We start from the raw sequence: 21374 nt of genomic DNA, 5'->3' as shown, positions 1-21374 counted from the left end.
TGAGTCACACCAAAATAAATCTGGTGTTTCAAGTTTCCATCAAATTTCCGATAACCCTCCTCCCACCAACTTACAACTCTAAACTGTAACTCTTCCAACACCAATTATCAGATTTTCACAAGCAAACTTCAAGTCTTTTCCAAACAAAGTGCCAAATTTATTATACTATTTATATACCTCTTAACCCTTACCATAACTATAGTATCATTTCATTAGATTCTTTTTTTTTTTTTTAAGAGACAGAGTCTCACTCTGTCACCCTCAGTACAGCAACCTCCAGTTCTTGGGCTTAGGCAATTCTCTTGCCTCAGCCTCCCGAATAGCTGGGACTACAGGTGCCCACCACAATGCCCAGCTATTTTTTTGTTGCAGTTTGGCCGGGACCCAGTTTGAACCCACCACTCTCGGTATATGGGTCCGGTGCCCTACTCACTGAGCCAAAGGCGGCGTTCTAGGTTCCTTTTTTTCATGTGTCACTGACAAAGTTTTAGAAGGCTGTGCCCCTAACCAAATTTTCCCATTGAGACCTGTGGCTTTCATTGTGAAATTTCGCCCAGTGTGGTAATTTTTAGAACACATATCATGTTATGTCATAGCAGAACCATTTCCATGGCTCCAGCCTAAAATACAAGGCACTACTTTCAATACTTGTAAAACTTTACATTAAATATCTAAGAGGAAAACAACAAAATTAATTTGATATAGCCATTTAGATGTTTGGTTTAATCTTTCTTTCTTTGTTTTCTTTTTTTGAGATGGGGTCTTTCTCTGTAACTCAGGGTAGTGTCCAGTGGGGTTGTCACAGTTCACTGCAACCTCAAGCTCCTGAGATAAAGCAATCTTCCTGCCTCAGCCTCCCAAACAGCTGATATTACAGGCATATGCCACTACACCTGGCTTTTTTTTTTTTTTTTAAATAGAGTTCAGGTCTTGCTCTTGCTCCTGCTAGTCTCAAAACTCCTCACTTTAAGCAAACCTCCTGTCTCAGCCTCCCATAATGCTAGATCACAGGCATGAGAGGAATTCTTACAGTATGTGAAAATATCCACTGTGTTATGTGAAATTAAATCAGAATATAAAACAGTCCTGAGAGTATGGTCCAACTTATTTTACTTTAATACTAAAATAAAATATAACAGAATACTAAAGGAATTTACTCTTTCTAGGATTATAAATGTAAAGAAAAATACAAATCTCAGGACCACTCCCCCCGACTCCTTAAGCAAAAGGCAAGGTCAAGGCTGGAGCCTAAGGCATGCAACACCCCTTCAGAATAAACCCCTTTAAAATAAACTACTGTTACTAACATTGGGCATTAGCTAGGTTTCCCACGGAAAGGTAAAAAGGCCAGGATATCTAAAACCATTGCTTCCACAGATCCTAAAAAAATTCCTTGCTGGCCTCACACAAACAAGGACATGCAAATTTTAACTTTGGGTGTGTAGTCTAAATATAGCTCCTAAAACTAAAGTTTGATTCTACACTAAATTTGTTTACAAGTTTATCTTCCCAGGTGCAAACACAGACAAGACCAATCAAGATTCCACCTACCCAGGGGCTCCTACATAACTGATTGCTCCTTCTCTCCTTTTTCTCTTCTAACATTCACCTTATATTAGTTAAATGTAGATTTCCCGGGCTCGCTAGGATATAATGTAACCATTTTCCACATTGGGCACACACACCCCCACTTTTTCTTTCTTTATGCCTTATCCCCTTAAACACTCAGTTCAAAAATCCCTCTCTGAACAAACAGTCCCAGATGCACCTGTTGTTAGTTTTTCCCAGGACATCCTCAGACTTTGCCTCAGTCACTTATTTTGGGTTGTCACAAGTGGTATTTATTTTTTTATCTATACTTTTATTTCCCAAACTTTATATGAACACTATACATTACTCTTTTTTTATTATTATTAAATCATAGCTGTGTACATTAATGCAATCCTGGGGCACCATACACGGATTTTATAGACCATTTGACATATTTTCATCACACTGGTTAACATAGCCTTCCTGGCATTCTTAGTTATTGTGTTCAGACATTTATATTCTACATTTACTAAGTTTCACATGTACCCTTGTAAGTCCCACCAATCACCCTCCCTACATTACTCTTATTAACCATAAAATACTGGGGGGGGGGTTTGAGACAGAGTCTCAAGCTGTCGCCCTTGGTAGAGTGCTGTTGCATCACAGCTCACAGCAACCTCAAACTCTTGGGCTTAAGCGATTCCCTTGCCTCAGCCTCCCAAGTAGCTGGGACTACAGGTGCCCACCACAATACTCAGCTTTTTTTTGGTTGTTGTTATCATTGTTCTTTGGCAGACCCAGGATGGATTCCAACCCGCCAGCTCTGGTGTATGTGGCTGATGCCCTAGCCGCTTGAGCTACAGGTGCTTAGCCCATAAAATACTGTTTTAAAATTAGTTGCCAGGTAATCTTACTTAAATCATATGCCAAAATTCATTATCCAGTATATTGATCTGCCTGTGTGGTGATGGGTTTCCATTACCAATGGTAAAACTCTGACTTTTATCTCTTTTTCAGGGTACTACATCCTCTTAATATAATCCTTGAAATATCTTAAGAAATTAAAAGGCATAGAAAATTAGTGAAGGCTGGGCATGGTGGTTCACACCTTTAATACCAACACTCTGGGAGGCTGAGGTGGGAGGGTCACTTGAGGCTAGGAGTTCAAGACCAGACTGGGCAACATAATAAGACTTCCACCTCTACAAAAGAAATTTTTTTTTTTTTTTTCCCATAGAGACAGAGTCTCACTTTATGGCCCTCGGTAGATTGCCGTGGTCTCACACAGCTCACAGCAACCTCCAACTCCTGGGCTTAAGCGATTCTCCTGCCTCAGCCTCCCAAGTAGCTGGGACTACAGGTGCCCACCACAACGCCCGGCTATTTTTTGGTTGCAGTTTGGCCGGGGCCGGGTTTGAACCCGCTACCCTCGGTATATGGGGCCGGCGCCTTACCGACTGAGCCACAGGCACCGCCCCAAAAGAAATTTTTTTAATTAGCCAGAGTGGTAGCCTACACCTGTAGTCCCAAGCTATTAGGGAGGCTGAGGCAGGAGGATCTCTTGAGCCTAAAGACTGAGGTTGCAGGGAGCTGTAGTTTTACCACTGAAAAGAAAGAAAAAGAAAAGATAGTGATAAATATTCAATTAACCTCCCCTTTAGGGGGAGAAAAAAAAAGAAGAACAGAAGGAGAATAAAATGGAAACTGATCCATTTACAGGGGTATCCAACCCACAGTCTGAAGGCCAAAGGCAGCCCAGGATGGCTATGAATGCAGCCCAACACAAAATCACAAACCTACTTAAAACGTTATGAGGTTTTTTTGGTAATTTTTTTGGTGGAACTCAATGGACAGTTCTGAAGTGTGACCTTTGTAGACAACAATATCCTATCGCTATTTCATGTAAAATAACAAACATCCGTATGCTGTGCTATTAGCACATACACGTGGCTTCAGTTTTACTAGTGTGGGGCTTCCAGTGTTACCTTCCAAGCACACCCACTCAAACTAACACCATCAGACATCACAAGTGGTGACCTGTTGAGGCAGCAATTATCAATAGTATTTCAACCTACAATTGCCACTTAGACATTTAATGTTATTTAGAAGTCAGGTAAGCTTTTTTTTTTTTTTTGAGTCTCACTATGCTGGCCTCGGTAGAGTGCTGGTAGAGTGCTATAGCATCACAGCTCACAGCAACCTCCAACTCTTGGGCTTAAGTAATTCTCTTCCCTCAGACTCCCAAGTAGCTGGGACTACACTATACCCAGCTATTATTTTGTAGCAGTTGTCATTGTTTAGCTGGCCCAGGCCAGGTTCAAGCCCACCAGCCTGGGTATATGTGGCCAGCACCTACCCACTGAGCTACAGGCGCCACCCAGGTAAGCATTCTTATTTGATCATTAAGGCTACTTCCAACTTCCACACCTCAGCAGCGCCCCACACATCTCCCTGCACCAGCAGCCAAGATGTGGAAAGGCCCAGTCGTGCTTTCTATTTTCTTCTCCATTAATTTTCATAATAAAAGTAAATATAGTCCTGGGGCGGCGCCTGTGGCTCAGTGAGCAGGGCGCTGGCCCCATATACTGAGGGTGGCGGGTTCAAACCCAGCCCCGGCCAAACTGCAACCAAAAAATAGCCGGACGTTGTGGCGGGCGCCTGTAGTCCCAGCTACTCGGGAGGCTGAGGCAGGAGAATCGCCTAAGCCCATGAGTTGGAGGTTGCTGTGAGCTGTGTGACGCCACGGCACTCTACCAAGGGCAATAAAGTGAAACTCTGTCTCTACAAAAAAAAAAAAAAAAAGGAAATATAGTCCCTTATCTATTATTATTTTTTTTAATCCCAGCATGGCTTCCACAACATCTCAAAAGAAAATAGAGGGCGGTGCCTGTGGTTCAAGGAGCAGGGCACCAGCCCCATATACCAGAGGTGGTGGGTTCAAAACCAGCCCTGGCCAAAAACTGCAACAACAACAACAACAAAAAAGTAGAACCCCCCAAAATAAAAATTACAGATGAAAGAAGATTGTCCATTGAAAAGTGGACAGATGGACTACTTTTTTGTAGAAGCAAATAGGCACGCTGCTTAATCTGTAGAGAATTTGTGCAAGTTTTCAAAGACTATGATTTGAAAAGGCATTTTATACACAAACATGCTGCCAAATTTGATGCATATGAAGGGCTATATGCTAAAAATAGCTGAACTGAAAAAAGTCTGTCTTCTCAACAAAAAATTATTTAAAAAGTTACAACACAGATTCTGTTGTAAGTTAGATGGTAGTATATTTAATATGCAAAAAACCAAAACAATTTACTGATGGTGTGCATATTAAGCAGTATATGGCAAGGATGGCAGACAGAATTTGCCCTGAAAAGAGAGAGTCTCACTACACTGCCCCGGGTAGAGTGCCGTAGCATCATAACTCACAGCAACCTCAAAATTCTTGGGCTTAAGTGATTCTCCTGCCTCAGCCTCCTGAGTAACTGGGACTACAAGCACCCGCCACAACACCTGGCTAATTTTTGGTTGCAGTTGTCACTGTCATTTAGCAGGCCTGGGCTGGGCTCAAACCCTCCAGCCTCAGTGTCTGTGGCTGGCACCCTACTCACTGAGCTATGGGTACCGAGCCTAAAAAATGAGGAATATTTCTAAAATCAGTTTGTTTCACCAGAGTGATGACCAGGTGAATTGAAGAAACTGGAAAATCTATTGAAATAAGTTTGAGAGTAAAGCTGCCAATTTTTTTTTTTTTTTTGAGACAGTCTCACTTTATTTCCCTGGATACAGTGCCACAGCGTCATAGCTCACAGCAACCTCAAACTCCTGGGCTCGAGTGATCCTCTTGCCTCAGCCCCTCGATTAGCTGGGACTACGGGCACCAGGTACAACGCTCAGATATTTTTCTTTTCTTTCCTTTTTTTTTTTTAAGAGATGGAATCTCGGGCAGCACCTGTGGCTCAGTCTGTAGGGCGCCGGCCCATATACCGAGGGTGGCGGGTTCAAGCCCGGCCCCGGCTGAACTGCAACCAAAAAATGGCTGGGCGTTGTGGTGGGCACCTGTAGTCCCAGCTACTCGGGAGGCTGAGGCAAGAGAATCGCTTAAGCCCAGGAGTTGGAGGTTGCTGTGAGCTGTGTGAGGCCATGGCACTGTACTGTGGGCCATAAAGTGAGACTCTGTCTCAAAAAAAAAAAACAAAAAAAAAAGAGATAGAATCTCACTCTTACTCTGGCTGGTCTTGAACTCCTGAGCTCAAGCAATCCACCACCTCCTAAAGTGCTAAATGTTATGCTTTGATGATGGATGACACCAATGATGCCACAAATATAGTTCAACTTGCCATTTTTATTAGAGGTACTGATGACAAATACAATGTCACTGAAGAAATGGCTTTAGTACCATTAAGACACAACTAACTCAAGAAATTTATATGAATCAGTAAAAAATATGTTAAAGTAATTTTTTTTGTCCATTGTTAACAGATCTGGTGCAGTTACTAATGGTGCCCCAGCAATAGTAAGTAAAAGAGGAGCACTTCTTTTTTTTTTTTTTTTTTTTTGTAGAGACAGAGTCTCACTTTATGGCCCTCGTAGAGTGCCATGGCATCACACAGCTCGCAGCAACCTCCAACTCCTGGGCTTAAGCGATTCTCTTGCCTCAGCCTCCCGAGTAGCTGGGACTACAGGCGCCTGCCACAACGCCCAGTTACTTTTTGGTTGCAGTTCAGCTGGGGCTGGATTTAAAGCCGCCACCCTCGGTATATGGGGCAGGTGCCTTACTGACTGAGCCACAGGCGCTGCCAAGAAGCACTTCTGAAACAATGCAATTGCCACTCAAATCTCATATTTGAAGTAGTATCATTGCATAGTAAATCAAGAAAATCTATGTGCAAAATCTTTAAAAATGGATAATGTCAAGCAAACCATCATCAAGACAATGAATTTCACAAGGGTCAAGGGACTGAATCATTGCCAGGTCTAGGAATTCCTTAAAAGTGATGCTAACCATGACAACATCATTTACTTTTTGAAGGTAAAATGGCTAAGTCAAAGACAAATGTTGAAAAGATTTTATAACTTGCGACATGTTACCAAGTCATCTACAGTATAAAAAAACCAAATTTGTGCCAAAACTTGACAATGAAAACTGAGTTACAAATGTAGCATTTTTAGTGTGGTTTAACTGCTCATTAAATGAATTAAACATGTGTCTTCAAGCTGAAAATAACTTATCAATACAGTGTTTCAAACCGTAACAGTATTCCAAAAGAAACTGAAATTATGGCAACCTGAAATTAAGGCAAACAATTTCATTTCCACACATTAAATAGTCCTGTGAAGAGCAAAAAATATGCAGCTTTGCTTTTTGATTTAATACAAGAATTTGAAATCAGATTTCAAGATTTCCAGGAAAGTAATGAATATTTTGGTGCATTTTCAACTTCATTTTCCGTCGACATAAATTATGTTACCTGCTAATTTTCTTTTTTTTTTTTTTTCTTGTAGAGACAGAGTCTCACTTTATGGCCCTCGGTAGAGTGCCGTGGCCTCACACAGCTCACAGCAACCTCCAACTCCTGGGCTTAAGCGATTCTCTTGCCTCAGCCTCCCAAGTAGCTGGGACGACAGGCACCCGCCACAACGCCCAGCTATTTTTTGGTTGCAGTTTGGCCGGGGGCGGGTTTGAACCCTCCACCCTCGGTATATGGGGCCGGCGCCCTACCGACTGAGCCACAGGCGCCGCCCTGTTACCTGCTAATTTTCAACTGGAATGCACAGAGCTGCAATCTAATGGTTCAATTTAAAAAAAAAAAAAAATTTTTTTTGATCATGTCTCTTTACTGGACTTTAGGTCCTATCTTACCAGAGACAAATATCCCTCCCTTCACAATCAGGCCTTATTCATGTCACCACTTTTTGGCAGCACCTACATTTGTGAACAACTATTTTCAAGAAGCACGTTAAGAGTAAAATTAGAGCCAGGGGGCAGTGGCTCACACCTGTAATCCCAGCACTCTGGGAGGCTGAGGTGGGTGCATTGCCTGAGCTCATGAGTTCGAGACCAGCCTGAGCAAGATTGAGACCTAAAAAAACAGCCAGGTGCTGTAGTGGCTGCCTATAGTCCCAGCTACTTGGGAGGCTTAGGCAAGAGGATCGCTTGAGCCCAAGAATTTGAGGTTGCTATGAGCTATGACGCCATAGCACTCTGCCCAAGGTGACCAAGTGAGAGTCTGTCTCCAAAAAATAAAAAAAATAAAATTAGACCCGAACTATCAGATGAGCACCCTGAGAACTCACTGAGAATTGCAACTACTTCCATCAAACCAGATATAGATCCATTAGTTTCTCAAATACAATGTCAAATATCCTGCTAGTATTATGTTGCCTACTTTTCACTTATTTTTATAATACATCAAAAAAGGCAAAGCCGTTTTATTACTTAGATGTATACATAATCTATATTAGTGATGCAAACCTGGGACCTGCTTAGCAATCTTTAAAGTCTGAGGCTGGGCGGCGCCTGTGGCTCAGTCGGTGAGGCGCCGGCCCCATATACCGAGGGTGGAGGGTTCAAACCCGGCCCCAGCTGAACTGCAACCAAAAAATAGCTTGGCGTTGTGGCGGGCGCCTGTAGTCCCAGCTGCTCGGGAGGCTGAGACAAGAGAATCGTGTAAGCCCAAGAGTTAGAGGTTGCTGTGAGCCGTGTGACGCCACGGCACTCTACCGAAGGACGGTACAGTGAGACTCTGTCTCTACAAAAAAAAAAAAAAAAAAATTTAACGTCCTTCTCCCAGTAATTGATAGAATTAGACCAAAACGATCGGTAATGATGCAGATTTGTGCAACACTATCAAGCAACTTAAACACTTTACTCAGCAATCGTAGAAGATATGTTCTCTTCAAAGGCAAAGGAAACATTCACCGAGGTATATCATATTCTAGCTCATAAAACAACAGATCTAAAAGTAATAAATATATGCATAATGTATTCTCTAACTACCATGAAATTAAGTTACAAATCAATAGCAAAAATACTCCTGGAGGGGCGGCGCCTGTAGCTCAAGGAGTAGGGCGCCGGTCCCATATGCCGGAGGTGGCGGGTTCAAACCTAGCCCGGGCCAAAAAAACCAAAAAAAAAAAAAAAAAAAAACTCCTGGAAAATCCCTAAATATTTGGAAATTAATAACATACTTCTAAATAACCCACAGCTCAAAGAAGAAATTGCAGGACATTTAGAAAGTATTTTAAACTGAATAATAATGAAACTATGATATGCCGTGTTTGAGATGCAAATTTATGGCTTTAAATGCTTATTTTAGAAAAAAGATTATAGGAGTTAGAAACTGCAGTGAGCTATCATCACACCACTGCACTCTAGCCTTGGTCACATAGTGACACCCTCACTCAAAAACAAAAACAAGGGCGGCGCCTGTGGCTCAGTTGGTAAGGCACCGGCCCCATATACCGCGGGTGGCGGGTTCAAACCCGGCCCCGGCTGAACTGCAACCAAAAAATAGCTGGGCGTTGTGGCGGGCGCCTGTAGTCCCAGCTACTTGGGAGGCTGAGGCAAGAGAATCGCTTAAGCCCAGGAGTTGGAGGTTGCTGTGAGCTGTGTGATGCCATGGCACTCTACCAAGGGCCATAAAGTGAGACTCTGTCTCTACCAAAAAAAAAAAAAAAAAAAAACTGAACGGAAACAAAATATTAAACCACCCTCCCACCCCCCTTTTGCCCAGCAGCTGACTGGCTAGAACCCCCTCTTGGCCATAAGATAAGACCTGCTTCATGGTGTCCCCTGCCACCTTAGAGACGTCCTTTATGACTCATTAAGGCCTAACAGGCCTAAGACAAACCTGCAGATCCACAATATACACATCAAACCACTTGAGTCTAGGCATAGACTCTTATCTTAATTCAGCATCCCTTTGCACTGACTTCTGTTCTATTAGAGACTAACTCTTTAGCCAATTGTCAACTGAAGAATCTTTAAACCCACCTATAACCTGTGGCCCTCACTTTGAGATGTCTCACCATGGTGGGCCAAACCAATGTATGCTTTATGATCTATGTATGATCTATGACTTTACCTGTAATTCCAGTCTCCCTGACACGTAGAAAACCAAACTGTAACCACACACAAGTCCACATGCTCCAGGCTTCCTGGGTGTGGCTTTAGGTCCCGGTCCTCAAATTTGGCTCAGAATAAACCTCTTTAAATTATTTTATAGAGTATGGCTTCTTTTCCATTGACAAAACAACCAAAATAATAGTGATAATAATAAACCCCAAGTAAGGAGGAAGAAAAGAGACGAGAGGCAAAGGGACACAAATGACCAACTTCAGGAATGCCTGGAGAGACGTAAGCACACTGCTATTGTATTGAGAATAAGGTATCTTAATATAAATTCTTAATAGATTTTTACAAAGGACTTGCATTTAGAAAAATCCATTAATCTACCCCCAGTGGAAAAATCAGAATGGGAATGGGGATGGCATGATTAGGAAAAAACTATAGTTTACTAGAAAAATCGATTTTCTGGCAGTGTGGGAAAAACAAGCATGCAATGAAGGAAATGGGGGAAAATCAGTAAAGAGCCACTCCCTCAGTCCAGGTAAGAAATGTGTTTATACCCTACACATCCTGGCGTCCTGTCTGCGTCTCAACCCCCTCCATACTCAGGCCTTAGCACTAAGGTAGCTTAGCTAGGTTGCCACTTCCCTTACTGTCCAACCATCACGAGCAGGAAGACAGAGCTCCACTACAGGTTCAGTTTATCACACTAATTCCGCATATCCCATGCTCAATCCACGCAGCTGTCTCACTCTGCCTGCATTCCCTCCTTCTTCTACATACATGTCCTCCAGCACTGAATAGCCTAAAATGAAACCACATTTCCCAGACTCCGTTGCTGCTAAGGTCCTTACAAGGATGCACGGATGATATCTGGAAGGTGAAAACAAGGTGGAAGCCACCCTCCTGCTGTGCTATCTGCTACCAGGCAAGGTCCTGGCAGTTGCAGCAGCCAGACTCACAGCTCCTGCATCAAGCCACCAGCTGGAAGGTGTCAGGACACAGTCATGGTGGTGGCGGCAGCTCTGGCTCCCAACCTCTGGAGTCCCCAGGGTAGCCCCCGATTCTTGTTCCTTTAGTCCTTCTGATCATTTTAAAACACACCTAACTCCCTCTACTGTTTAAAATACCTCAAGTGGTCTTGGCTTCCTACACTGTACCCTAACATTGCTGCATCATCACAGTACAAAAACAAAAGATTCTCACATACAACATTTATTTTTTATCCCTTCCACAATCCAGTCAGGAAGACAAAATAAGAAATGGCCCCACTGACAAGGAAACCAAAGCACAGAAAACTGAAGGAGGAACAGCAGTGAGCTTCCCAACATCACATTCAAACACAGATGAGCTCCCCAGCTCTGGGTTCAAACACAGAAGCACAGCTGAGGCCCACAAACCCTCAGTCCAGTCTGTGAAGAAGCACTGCCCCAGGAGCGACCTTACCCAGCTGGGAAATCCAGCCTCAACTCACAAGTTGCTCCCAGGCACAAAAATGTGTCTAGCTATTGACATATTGCTTAGGGAATGTGTTAGCTCTTTAAAAACAAAGAAACAAAAACCCAGCAGCACCAGCAAACAAGTCAACAGCGTCCTGGAGTCCTTAGGGATAATGCTCCCAAAACTGAAGAAAATGTATTTATACAGAATTCAGTTGGAGAGAACAGTTATTACTATGGAAACAAAATAACTGCAACTGTTTCCACTAGAGGAGAACAATGAGCATGGGATCAAGAACAAAAGGCTGAATTCCTGCCCGGCTGTGGTGGATCTCACTAGCCAAGGATCAAAGCGCTAGGAGAAACCAGCCCTCCATTAAGTTACTGAATAACAGAACAAAAAATTGTTTCAAAATGCAGTTAGGCAGTTTATAAAAATGATATTTAAACAGAAGGCTGAGTCTCCATTTCCCCTCGTTATCTTTGTATAAAGATGATTTAAGGGTTGTGTATGTGTTTTTCCAACTTTGTTTTGACTGGACGGTTTTCACAAGGGCTCAAAGAATGCTGCCTAATCACTCTATGTATGCTACCCTTACTTAAAATCCACAAATTGTTTCGAAACTTATTCTGTGATTAAAAACCTACTCTAAGTTTTTCCATAACAGCTGCTTCCCTTAAGCATCAGCAACTGTCATTTCACAAGACAAACTAGAGAAGAAAAGCCAAAAGAAAAAAACCCTGTTTTCCTTTAAAATGCAAACAGATGTTTCATGTAATCAAATCGATCCACTATTTGCATTTCTTACATGCCCTACACACTGAACCAGATTAGGTTCTAAAATCTTCTAAGATATCATTACTATACAAGCTGTTGATATGGAGATACTCCCACTAAAAACGCTTTTTTTTTTTTTTTTTGTAGAGACAGAGTCTCACTTTACTGCCCTCGGTAGAGTGCAGTGGCGTCACAGCTCACAGCAACCTCCAGCTCTTGGGCTTATGTGATTCTCTTGCCTCAGCCTCCTGAGCAGCTGGGACTATAGGCGCCCACCACAACACCCAGCTATTTTTTGGTTGCAGTTTGGCCGGGGCTGGGTTTGAACCCACCACCCTCGGTATATGGGGCCGGCACCCTACTCACTGAGCCACAGGCACCGCCCCCACTAAAAATGTTTTAAAATACATTTTAACTAGAGCTGCCAAAGTTCACTGTGGACTACTAGGGAAGCCTAATATTCAGGGACAATTCAGTGGCTTGGATTAGTAACTTGTCTGATACAGCATCAGCACCCATGCATGACCCTAAGGTCAACTGACAACAGCAATATAGAATGAAAAAGTCACTAGCAATGCTGCTTGTTCAGGTCACTAGGAGCATGTAGGACCTTTACAATTAGGCAGGTATTAGACCTTTTCAAAATCTAAAAACGGCTTGATCAAGGAATAAAAAGGAATTGCACAGAATGGCTAGTTCTTTAAATGTACCAATTTATAGGAGGACTTCCTTTTTAACAAATTATCAGAGATGATATGGTTGCATACTGCTCTGAAACAAGAGCAGACAGTGCCACAATACCACTCTACCCTCTCTGAGGCCTCTAAGTAGTGATTAAATGAATGCACTTGGGAAACTAAAAAGTGAAGCTTCCAAATCTCAGTCGTTTATCCCCAGATACCCAGTATCTGTGGGAAATCTCCAGGCAGTATTTATACAGAAAACGGGGGAGGGATGCTAGCTATGGGAAAGGGGGTGTTACCTTTTAATCTCAGTAGCAGGGAGATGACTCAGAGGCCGCCTTCCACTCCCTACAGACTGGCCTCCCCTCAGCCCTCTCTGAAGTCAGCCCATTCTATCTTGCTGTAGCCCCAAGCTATCTGTCAGCTCGCCAGGTCAGCTATAAAGCAGCCCAAGAAAACAAATCTGAACCAGCAATCTCATGCTGACTCTCCAACTATATACCCCTTCACTCTCCTGACTGTTGAAGGTAAATGACAGACTCCTCTGAACTTGGTTACATTACACAAAGACATCCCCAAACCACAGCTTCCTATATCAGCTCACCAGTGAGCTACCTAGTAGTAGAGCCCACTAGATGCCTGAAACCTTGGATAGTTCCAAACCCTGTATACACTTTTTCCTATACATACAAATCTATGATCAATTTAATTCATAAATTTGGCACAATAAGAGATCAATGAAAAACATGAAGTTTAATTTATAAATGGGGTACAATAAGAGATTAACAACAATAATTAAATAGAATAATTATAACAATATGTCACCATCACTACTCTTGTGCTTTGGGGTCAAGGGTGACATGGCTTCTAGAAGAAGCAGTGAACTACCACGATGGTCCATCTGAGAACTGAGATGGCTCCTCAGTGACAGCGAGGGTATGTTGGGCAGAGGGATGATTCACACCCCAGGCAGGATGGAGTGAGGTTCTGTCACACTACTCACAACAGTGTACAATTTAAAACTTATGAATTGTTTATTTTTGGAATTTTCCATTTGATATTTTCGTAGCCCAGCAAACCAAGGTAACTGAAATCACAAACTGAGGAAGGCAACAATAAGGGAGGACTAACGCATTAGCCAACAGGTCAACATCAGCCAAATTACCACCATTGTTAGTGTGGTGGAGCAATTATGTGGGAATTTTACTACATTTTGCCCACTTTTTTTTTTTTTTTTTTTGCAGAGACAGAGTTTCACTTTATGGCCCTAGGTAGAGTGCCATGGCATCACACAGCTCACAGCAACTTCCAACTCTTGGGCTTAAGCGATTCTCTTGCCTCAGCCTCCCAAGTAGCTGGGACTACAGGTGCCCGCCACAACACCCGGCTATTTTTTTTGTTGTTGTTGCAGTTCAGCCGGGACCGGGTTTGAACCCACCACCCTCGGTATATGGGGCCGGCACCGTACCAACTGAGCCACAGGTGCCGCCCCTTTGTCCAAATTTTTATTTGTTTTCTCATTTTGTCCACATTTTATAAAAATGAATAGAAAAATAAAATTGGCCAGTAGTAGTGATAAGAAGTACAGGACTCAAACTTAATGCAACTGAAACACAGACAGGCAACATCACATAGCAAGAAAACAGTGACTCAATCACCAAACAGACAGTATCTGTGTGAGTAACTGTAAAGAAAAAGACCAAAGTTAAGGAAAATGTTGAAAATGAAATACACTGTCAATAGTGACAGCTAACAGAAGTATAATTAGGGATTCTTTTTCATTACTTTTAGTCTTTTAGAAATAGAAATATACACAAAACTATTAACCCAGGTCAGCACTTGTGGCTCAGTGAGTAGGGCACTGGCCCCATATACCGAGGGTGGCGGGTTCAAACCCGGCCCTGGCCAAACTGCAACAACAAAAAGAAAATAGCCAGGTGTTCAGGGGGCACCTATAGTCCCAGCTACTCGGAGGCTGAAGCAAGAGAATCCCTTAAGCCCAAGACTTTGAGGTTGCTATGAGCTGTGATGCCACAGTACGCTACCAAGGATGACATAGTGAGACTCTGTCTCAAAAGTAAATAAATAAATAAGAAAATGTAACCATCAGGAAAGAAAGAGCCAGTCTCCCAAGTCTCAGTGGGAGAACAGAATCTTAGCTCTGATCAGAGCCAGCCTGCAGATGCAGCTGGCCTAACTCTCTTTACACTGAACAACCCTTTGTAACTTTTCACTTTCCGGACTCTGCTTGAGCCCTACCCCACCCCATTTTTTTCTCCCTTTAAAAGGCCCAGTCACCTCTACACATAAAACAACGGACTGGCACTCCACTCTTTGCCCTACAGTGGCTCTTTCCCCTACAGTCAAGTGAGAGAATCAACTCTGTTTTTACTGCTTTAACTAATGTCCAACTTTGTTGATCTTTGATAATGGATAGTCCCTGGTAGCATTCAAGGCTTTGTTATTAAAATAACAAGTATTAGAAATGGGTTTTCATAAGGGAAAATCTCCATGATCAAGAAATATGAACTGTAGCCGGGCGTTGTGGTGGGCGCCTGTAGTCCCAGCTACTCGGGAGGCTGAGGCAAGAGAATCGCTTAAGCCCAGGAGTTGGAGGTTGCTGTGAGCTGTGTGATGCCATGGCACTCTATGGAAGGCCATAAAGTGAAACTCTGTCTCTCCAAAAAAAAAAAAAAAAAAAAGGGGCGGCTCCTGTGGCTCAGTCGGTAAAGCACCGGCCCCATATACCAAGGGTGGCGGGTTCAAACCCGCCCCGGCTGAACTGCAACCAAAAAAAATAGCTGGGCGTTGTGGCGGGCACCTGTAGTCCCAGCTACTTGGGAGGCTGAGGCAAGAGAATAGCTTAAGCCCAGGAGTTGGAGGTTGCTGTGAGCTGTGTGATGCCACGGCACTCTACCGAGGGCCAGAAAGTGAGACTCTGTCTCTACAAAAAAAGAAAAAAAAAGAAATATGAACTGGCTGTAGGATAGGGTGAGTCTACATACACTCCAAGAACGGCAACCACGGGCTTGATCACCCAAGCGGTCTGACGCTGGTGCAGCAATCTTGGTTGCCAACCAACAAACAGCTAGGTATATCTTGCCTACCATAATGCTGTCCTGTCCCATTTGCCTCACGCAAACTTTTCAGGCAAAAAGCATGTCAGAGCACATCAGAGCACCAAGAAGGGTAAAGAGCTAGAATTCACAAGTCTCAGAAAACGCTGCATGACTTTTCCATACATGCCTGCCAATAAATGTCTGTGTCTGAGACTTCAGTCCTTATAACCTGAACTAGGTCTGAGGAAGAAGTTCAATCTTACTGATACACAAGTACTGGCAGCCCACAGAGTCTACCAAAATAGCCCAATGGCTGTGTGTTCAAAAACTGCTAGCAGTCTGGGCTCGGCATCCGTGGCTCAGCGAGTAGGGCGCCAGCCACATACACCAAAGCTGGTGGGTTCGAGCCCAGCCCAGGCCTGCTGAACAACAATGACAACTCCAACCAAAAAATAGCTGGGCATTGTGGGTGGGCACCTGTAGTACTAGCTACTTGGGAGGCTGAGGCAAGAGAATCGCTTAAGCCCAAGAGTTGGAGGTTCCTGTGAGCTGTGACGCCACAACACTCTACCGAGAGGGACATAGTGAGACTGTGTCTCAAAAAAAAAAAAAAGGAATAGCAGTCTGGGACAAAGGTCATCTAACTGGAGTCAAGGAGACCAGTACTCAGGGCCTGGCTCCACCATCATGTAACGTTAGTCATTTAATATATTTCTCTGTACATCAGATGACTCACCTGTAAAAGGAGGCCAAGGAGAACGCTACCCACCTCACAGGGTTTTGTGAGGAATGAATGATATGATGCATATGAAAACAGACAGTATGTTGTGTGCTAAAATAAACCAGCTATTGTTATTAATGCTGATACTCCTAACCTGCCCTCAGTAAACCCCCCAAGCCTTACTCTCAGTTGCCTTAGATTACAAAGGCTGTATTTTTCAAGTACACATCTCACTTCACCTCTGACGGTGTGCCCTGTCATTTTCTGTAGCTTCCCCCACTTCTCAGATGTTGAGTGACCAGTTCCCTGTAATCTCCTTTCTTAATGAAGGAGCTAAGGAAATGTTAGGCCAAAATAGGACTCCTTGGTATAAAGAATATTTTTAATTAAAGGACATTCATGATCAGGAAGCACTGGAAGAGGCCTTTCCTCTATCTACATAAAACCCCACTAACTCGATCAGGGATCAAAAGGGCTGCCAACTTCCTTTTACGAATGCTGGCAGACCTGGCCCCAAACCATTTAAAACACAATACCTTGTCTCTCAGGTTAATCTACAAGTCAATCTATTTCCCTCCATCTACACATCCCCCCCTAGCAACCACCTGCTACACCTATGCTTACCACATTCTCCCCGCTCCCTTCCAAAAGGCATCTATAAACGTCTAACGCTACACTACACTTAACACCAAGCAAAATCTAAATGAGTAGGAGAGTAGATAACAAAATAAGATGACCTGGAGAATATCCTGCTGCCTGTAGGTAATGGCCCTCACTCTACATATGCCAAAACCGGTACTAAAGACTTTATGTCTGTTATCACAATGTAATGTTCATAATAACCCTAGGAAGTAATATTGTACCCATTCTACAGCTGAGGAAAACTGAGGCAATGAAGGGTAAGTATCTTGTTCAGTCATACCAGTCATACCCCTGCTGTCCAGATTTCTCAAATCAAATTGGGAACTGAGTCCAAAGCAGAGGCTCTTTTCCTCATGGTCCTCAGCTAAAGAATGTACACCAAACTTCTGTCTCCAACCTCAAACTTCTCCCTTGACTTGTATATCCAACTGATGCCTTCTCAACTTGATTTAGTTTATAACAGGTATAATAATGCAAAAAGACAAAAGAAAACTATGAGTTTTCCTCACCAAATGTCCTCTTCCTATCAGTATCCTACTTCTACTCAGTACATGGGATTATCATTTTACAAGGGCTCAAGCCAAAAAAGCAAATCTCTCTCTCATTCTCACATCACTTCTAATCAATCCACACTCAAATCCAGTTCTACCTCTGAAATATATCCAGAAGCCAATGATGTCCAGCTGTACCTATTCCTACAGCCATAGCCTAAATTAAGGTACCATGCCCTTTCCTCCTTGAACTATAGCAATAGCAGACTGCAAAGATTTATGCTCCATCAGAAAGGAGTATTTGTTCATTCCCACAGCCTCAAACACTGCCCCGCACAAAAGAGGCAGTTCAAAAATATTCACTGAATGACCAGCTCAGCCTGCTGTCCCCCTCCACTCTAGCCCCTGATACAGTCCAGCACCTCCAAGTGATCTTTTTTTTTTTTTGTAGAGACACAGTGTCACTGTACCGCCCTCGGGTAGAGTGCCGTGGCGTCACACGGCTCACAGCAACCTCTAACTCTTGGGCTTACGCGATTCTCTTGCCTCAGCCTCCCGAGCAGCTGGGACTACAGGCGCCCACCACAACGCCCAGCTATTTTTTTTGTTGCAGTTTGGCCGGGGCTGGTTTTGAACCCGCCACTCACGGCATATGGGGCCGGCGCCCTACTCACTGAACCACAGGCACCGCACTCCAAGTGATCTTCTAAACCCATTTAAAGCACAGCTCACCCTGCTCACAATCATAGCCTCTCACACCAACCAGAATAAAACCCACAAATGCTAACAGCAGCTTACGGGCTCCTGCCAGATCTGGGCCTGGCCACCTCTCTAACTTCATCTGCCTGCTCCAAGACAGGCTAGACTCCCTTCTATATCCTGATGAAGGCATGGGTGACTCTCTTCACTGATCAGTCTGAATTTCAGAGGCATCTTCTCAGAAACTCCCCCAGCAACCCTACCCAAGGCTGCTTACCACACAGTCTCATTACAGTAACAGTACCAGTATTTATTGTTTCATTGTTTACATGCTTAGAATGATCACGCTCCTCCCAAGACAGACCACAGAGAGCAGAGATGTTAATCTAGCTTAAGACCATATATAGCCAGCTCCTGCAACATGACAGGTGTTCAAACAAGTAGACATAGCTTCTGATGGTGCTGTGTTTTTTTTAAACTTCCTAACAGCTCCATGCATGTGAAATTATAGTGGGATCAGCATCACCACTGCTTGAGTCCCCCTAGTCTCAGGCAGTCCTGAGAAAGCAGAAGTCAATTTTTCTGTGATGAATAGCCAGGATTGGGTTCTTTCCAAAGTCATGAGAGGGGAGAGTGTAGAAGCAAGTCATTAAATCCTGTCAAAATATCTATATGAAAATAATTATCTTACAAAACCCATTTGTATACTGCTAACAATTTACAAAACCCCAAATTAAGACACTGGAGCCACAGAAAGAGCGTGAAGGAGCTTTCAAGGGACCAGAAGGACAAAAGCCCCTAAGTATCTGTCATGTAATTACATAATAAAAAGTGTTGCAGTATATTGAAGAACAATATTCCCAAAACAACCAGTATAAAAGACTTACAGAACTTTCAAAAAACAGGTCCAGACTGGGCACAGTGGCTAACGCCCGTAAACCCAACACTTGGGAGGCCTAGGCGGGTGGATTGCCTGAGTCAGAGGGAGACACCGTTTCTAAAAAAAAAAATAGCCGAACATTGGGACAGGTGCTTGTAGTCCCAATTATTGGGAGGCTGAGACAAGAAGATCGATTGAACCCAAGAGTTTGAGGTTGCTTAAGATGCCACTGCACTCTACCCAGGATAACCAAGAGAGACTCTGTCTCCAAAAAAAAAAAAAAAAACAGGTCCATCTTGATCTCAGATTACTGGTAAGATGACCATATTCTCTCTCTACCTGACTCAAGGGAAAAAATCATTTCAGCCTCAATTTTCTCATCTCCAAAAAGGCCAACTTGAATGCATGCCAAGCACAGCATCAGACCTCAAAAATCAAGATAATTCCACGTGGCCATTCCAAAGAGGACATATTATCTGCCAGCATAATCGCAGGTTACAGAAACCCAGTTTCTGCCACTGTCCTTAGGCAGAAGGAAAGGAACACCACCCTGAACCTGAATGCTCCCCAGAGTCAAGATTAATTTGTGAAATACTAATAATCAATTTGTACGAGAAGGGAGCTTGACATCCAGAAGACTTTACCTACTTTTTTTCTAATTCTACAGGAAGGAGTGAAAGCAGCATTAAAAAACTAAATCCTAACTCTTCTATATTGATGCACTAAGCAGTAGGAGATGCCTATTCCAAGTGGACATACAAATGTTTTAAGATATCATGGGTTTTACATGAGATAGTTACAAAACAGGTCCGAGCAAGTTCAGTTGCACAGAGAGACAGGAAGCCTCACGCCCTACCCAGGCACTCGCGCTTATACCAAGCCAGTGTTGGGTTGAGAAACTCTGGAAGCAGGAATGAGTTTTCCCTTCGTCCAGACCCGCGCCCGGTAGTTTGGAAATCAGACTTCGAGACATTCTCAAAGGTGTGACGCCCACGCTCGAGACTTCAAGACGTCCAGCACAACCTGCCTGGTCCGTCTGACCCGCGTGTTGTTCTGGGTATGGGAAAGAAGACGTTGCCCAAACACACGATTTTTCCCGGGTTCACGGACAGGCAGAGCCGGGAGAGGTGCTCAGCTGTGCCCCGGGCGGGAGGCGACACGCTCCTGGCGCGGCCGGGATCCTCCGCCGGTGCCCTGCACGCCCCGCCCCACGCGGAATCCCAGAGGCCGGAATGGAAGACCCCGGGATGGCCTCGCCGGCTTCCCCCAACGCTTCCCGCCCGCCAGCGGCACGGGATTTCCAGGTCCGAGGCGCTCTCCCAAGCGGCGCTGGGTCAGCCTGGCCGACACACCCCGAAGCCCTGTTTCGGCCACGGAACTAGAAGCGCACCCAGGCAAATCCGCGGCGCCGGGAGTCCTGGCCCGGTCCTCGGAACTGACTAGCCCCGCACGGCGTCCGGCCTGGCTCACCTGACCAGCACAGCACCGAGCAGACATCGCGGCGGCCGACGCCTACGGGAGCGCCCGCCGGTGCCGCTGCGGACTGTAGGCTCGCGAGCGCCCGGAGCCCCCCTCTGCGCCGCGGCTCACGCCCCCACACGGAGCAGCCCCGGCCGAGTGCCTAGGCACCGCGGCCTGGGGAAAACAAGCGCCAAGCCCCGCCCCGCCTGCCCCCAGCCCCGCCTTGGGCACGCCCCTTCCCGAGAACCCGGCGGCGAAGCAGGCTCGCCCGGGGCTCGCACTTCCGCTGGCGTCAGGCAGCTGGGCAGCCGCGGTCACTTCCCGATGGGGCGTCGGGCTCCGAAGTCAGCCTGCGGGCTCTCCGGCCCGACTCTTCTGGGCCGGTCCCTCCCCCAAGAAGGGCGCAGCACCCTTCCGCCTTTGAGTCCTGAGAAAAGGCTGTTTGCTGACTCCAGTAAAGCTTAAACTCGAGCCTTTGCTGAGCGGTTCCCGAGCGGCTCGCACTGATTCGGCGCAGGGGGCGCTACCGAATGCTGGGCTGCGCTCTGCCTCGCGCCACCTGGGACATCCAGTCCGGGAGATACCAGTTCCTGAAATTCCTTTATCTGCCAAGAAAACTTTCAACTTTTGCACTTTTCGCTCTGCCCAAGCTTCCTCGAATCCCTGCTTTGAGGTTGCCACTTTCGGGGATCCGTGGAGAGCTGTTTACGTGCTCCCTGATCACGGATAGATTTTCCATGCTGTCCCCGCCGGCCTGAGAGCGCTTCTAGCCCAGGTACTCATTTTCCGTCCCGGCCTCACCGGACCTCACTAAAATGAGGGTGCTCAATAACTGCTTGTTTCATACAGAAGACAGGAGGGTGCCCCCCTAGGTTTTCTCCCACCCAGATCTCTCACAGCCACCTCTTCAGGAACAAGGAAGC

The 21374-nt window shown here is 44.8% G+C and overlaps 1 protein-coding gene across 1 annotated transcript in view; it reads right to left on the bottom strand.

Annotated features, from left to right (window-relative positions):
• Positions 1 to 20634, bottom strand: part of SERINC5 (serine incorporator 5) — a 104481-nt gene extending 83847 nt beyond the window's left edge. The window contains exon 1 of the mRNA XM_053587624.1: positions 20461 to 20634. Coding sequence (XP_053443599.1) covers positions 20461 to 20487 — 27 coding nt within the window. The 5' untranslated portion in view covers positions 20488 to 20634. The remainder of the gene's footprint in view (positions 1 to 20460) is intronic.
• Between the last annotated feature and the right edge of the window lie 740 nt (positions 20635 to 21374).

Source organism: Nycticebus coucang, chromosome 1, assembly GCF_027406575.1.
Source record: "Nycticebus coucang isolate mNycCou1 chromosome 1, mNycCou1.pri, whole genome shotgun sequence".
Classification (NCBI taxonomy): Eukaryota; Metazoa; Chordata; class Mammalia; order Primates; family Lorisidae; genus Nycticebus; species Nycticebus coucang.
This window is presented reverse-complemented; position numbering and strand designations above follow the sequence as displayed.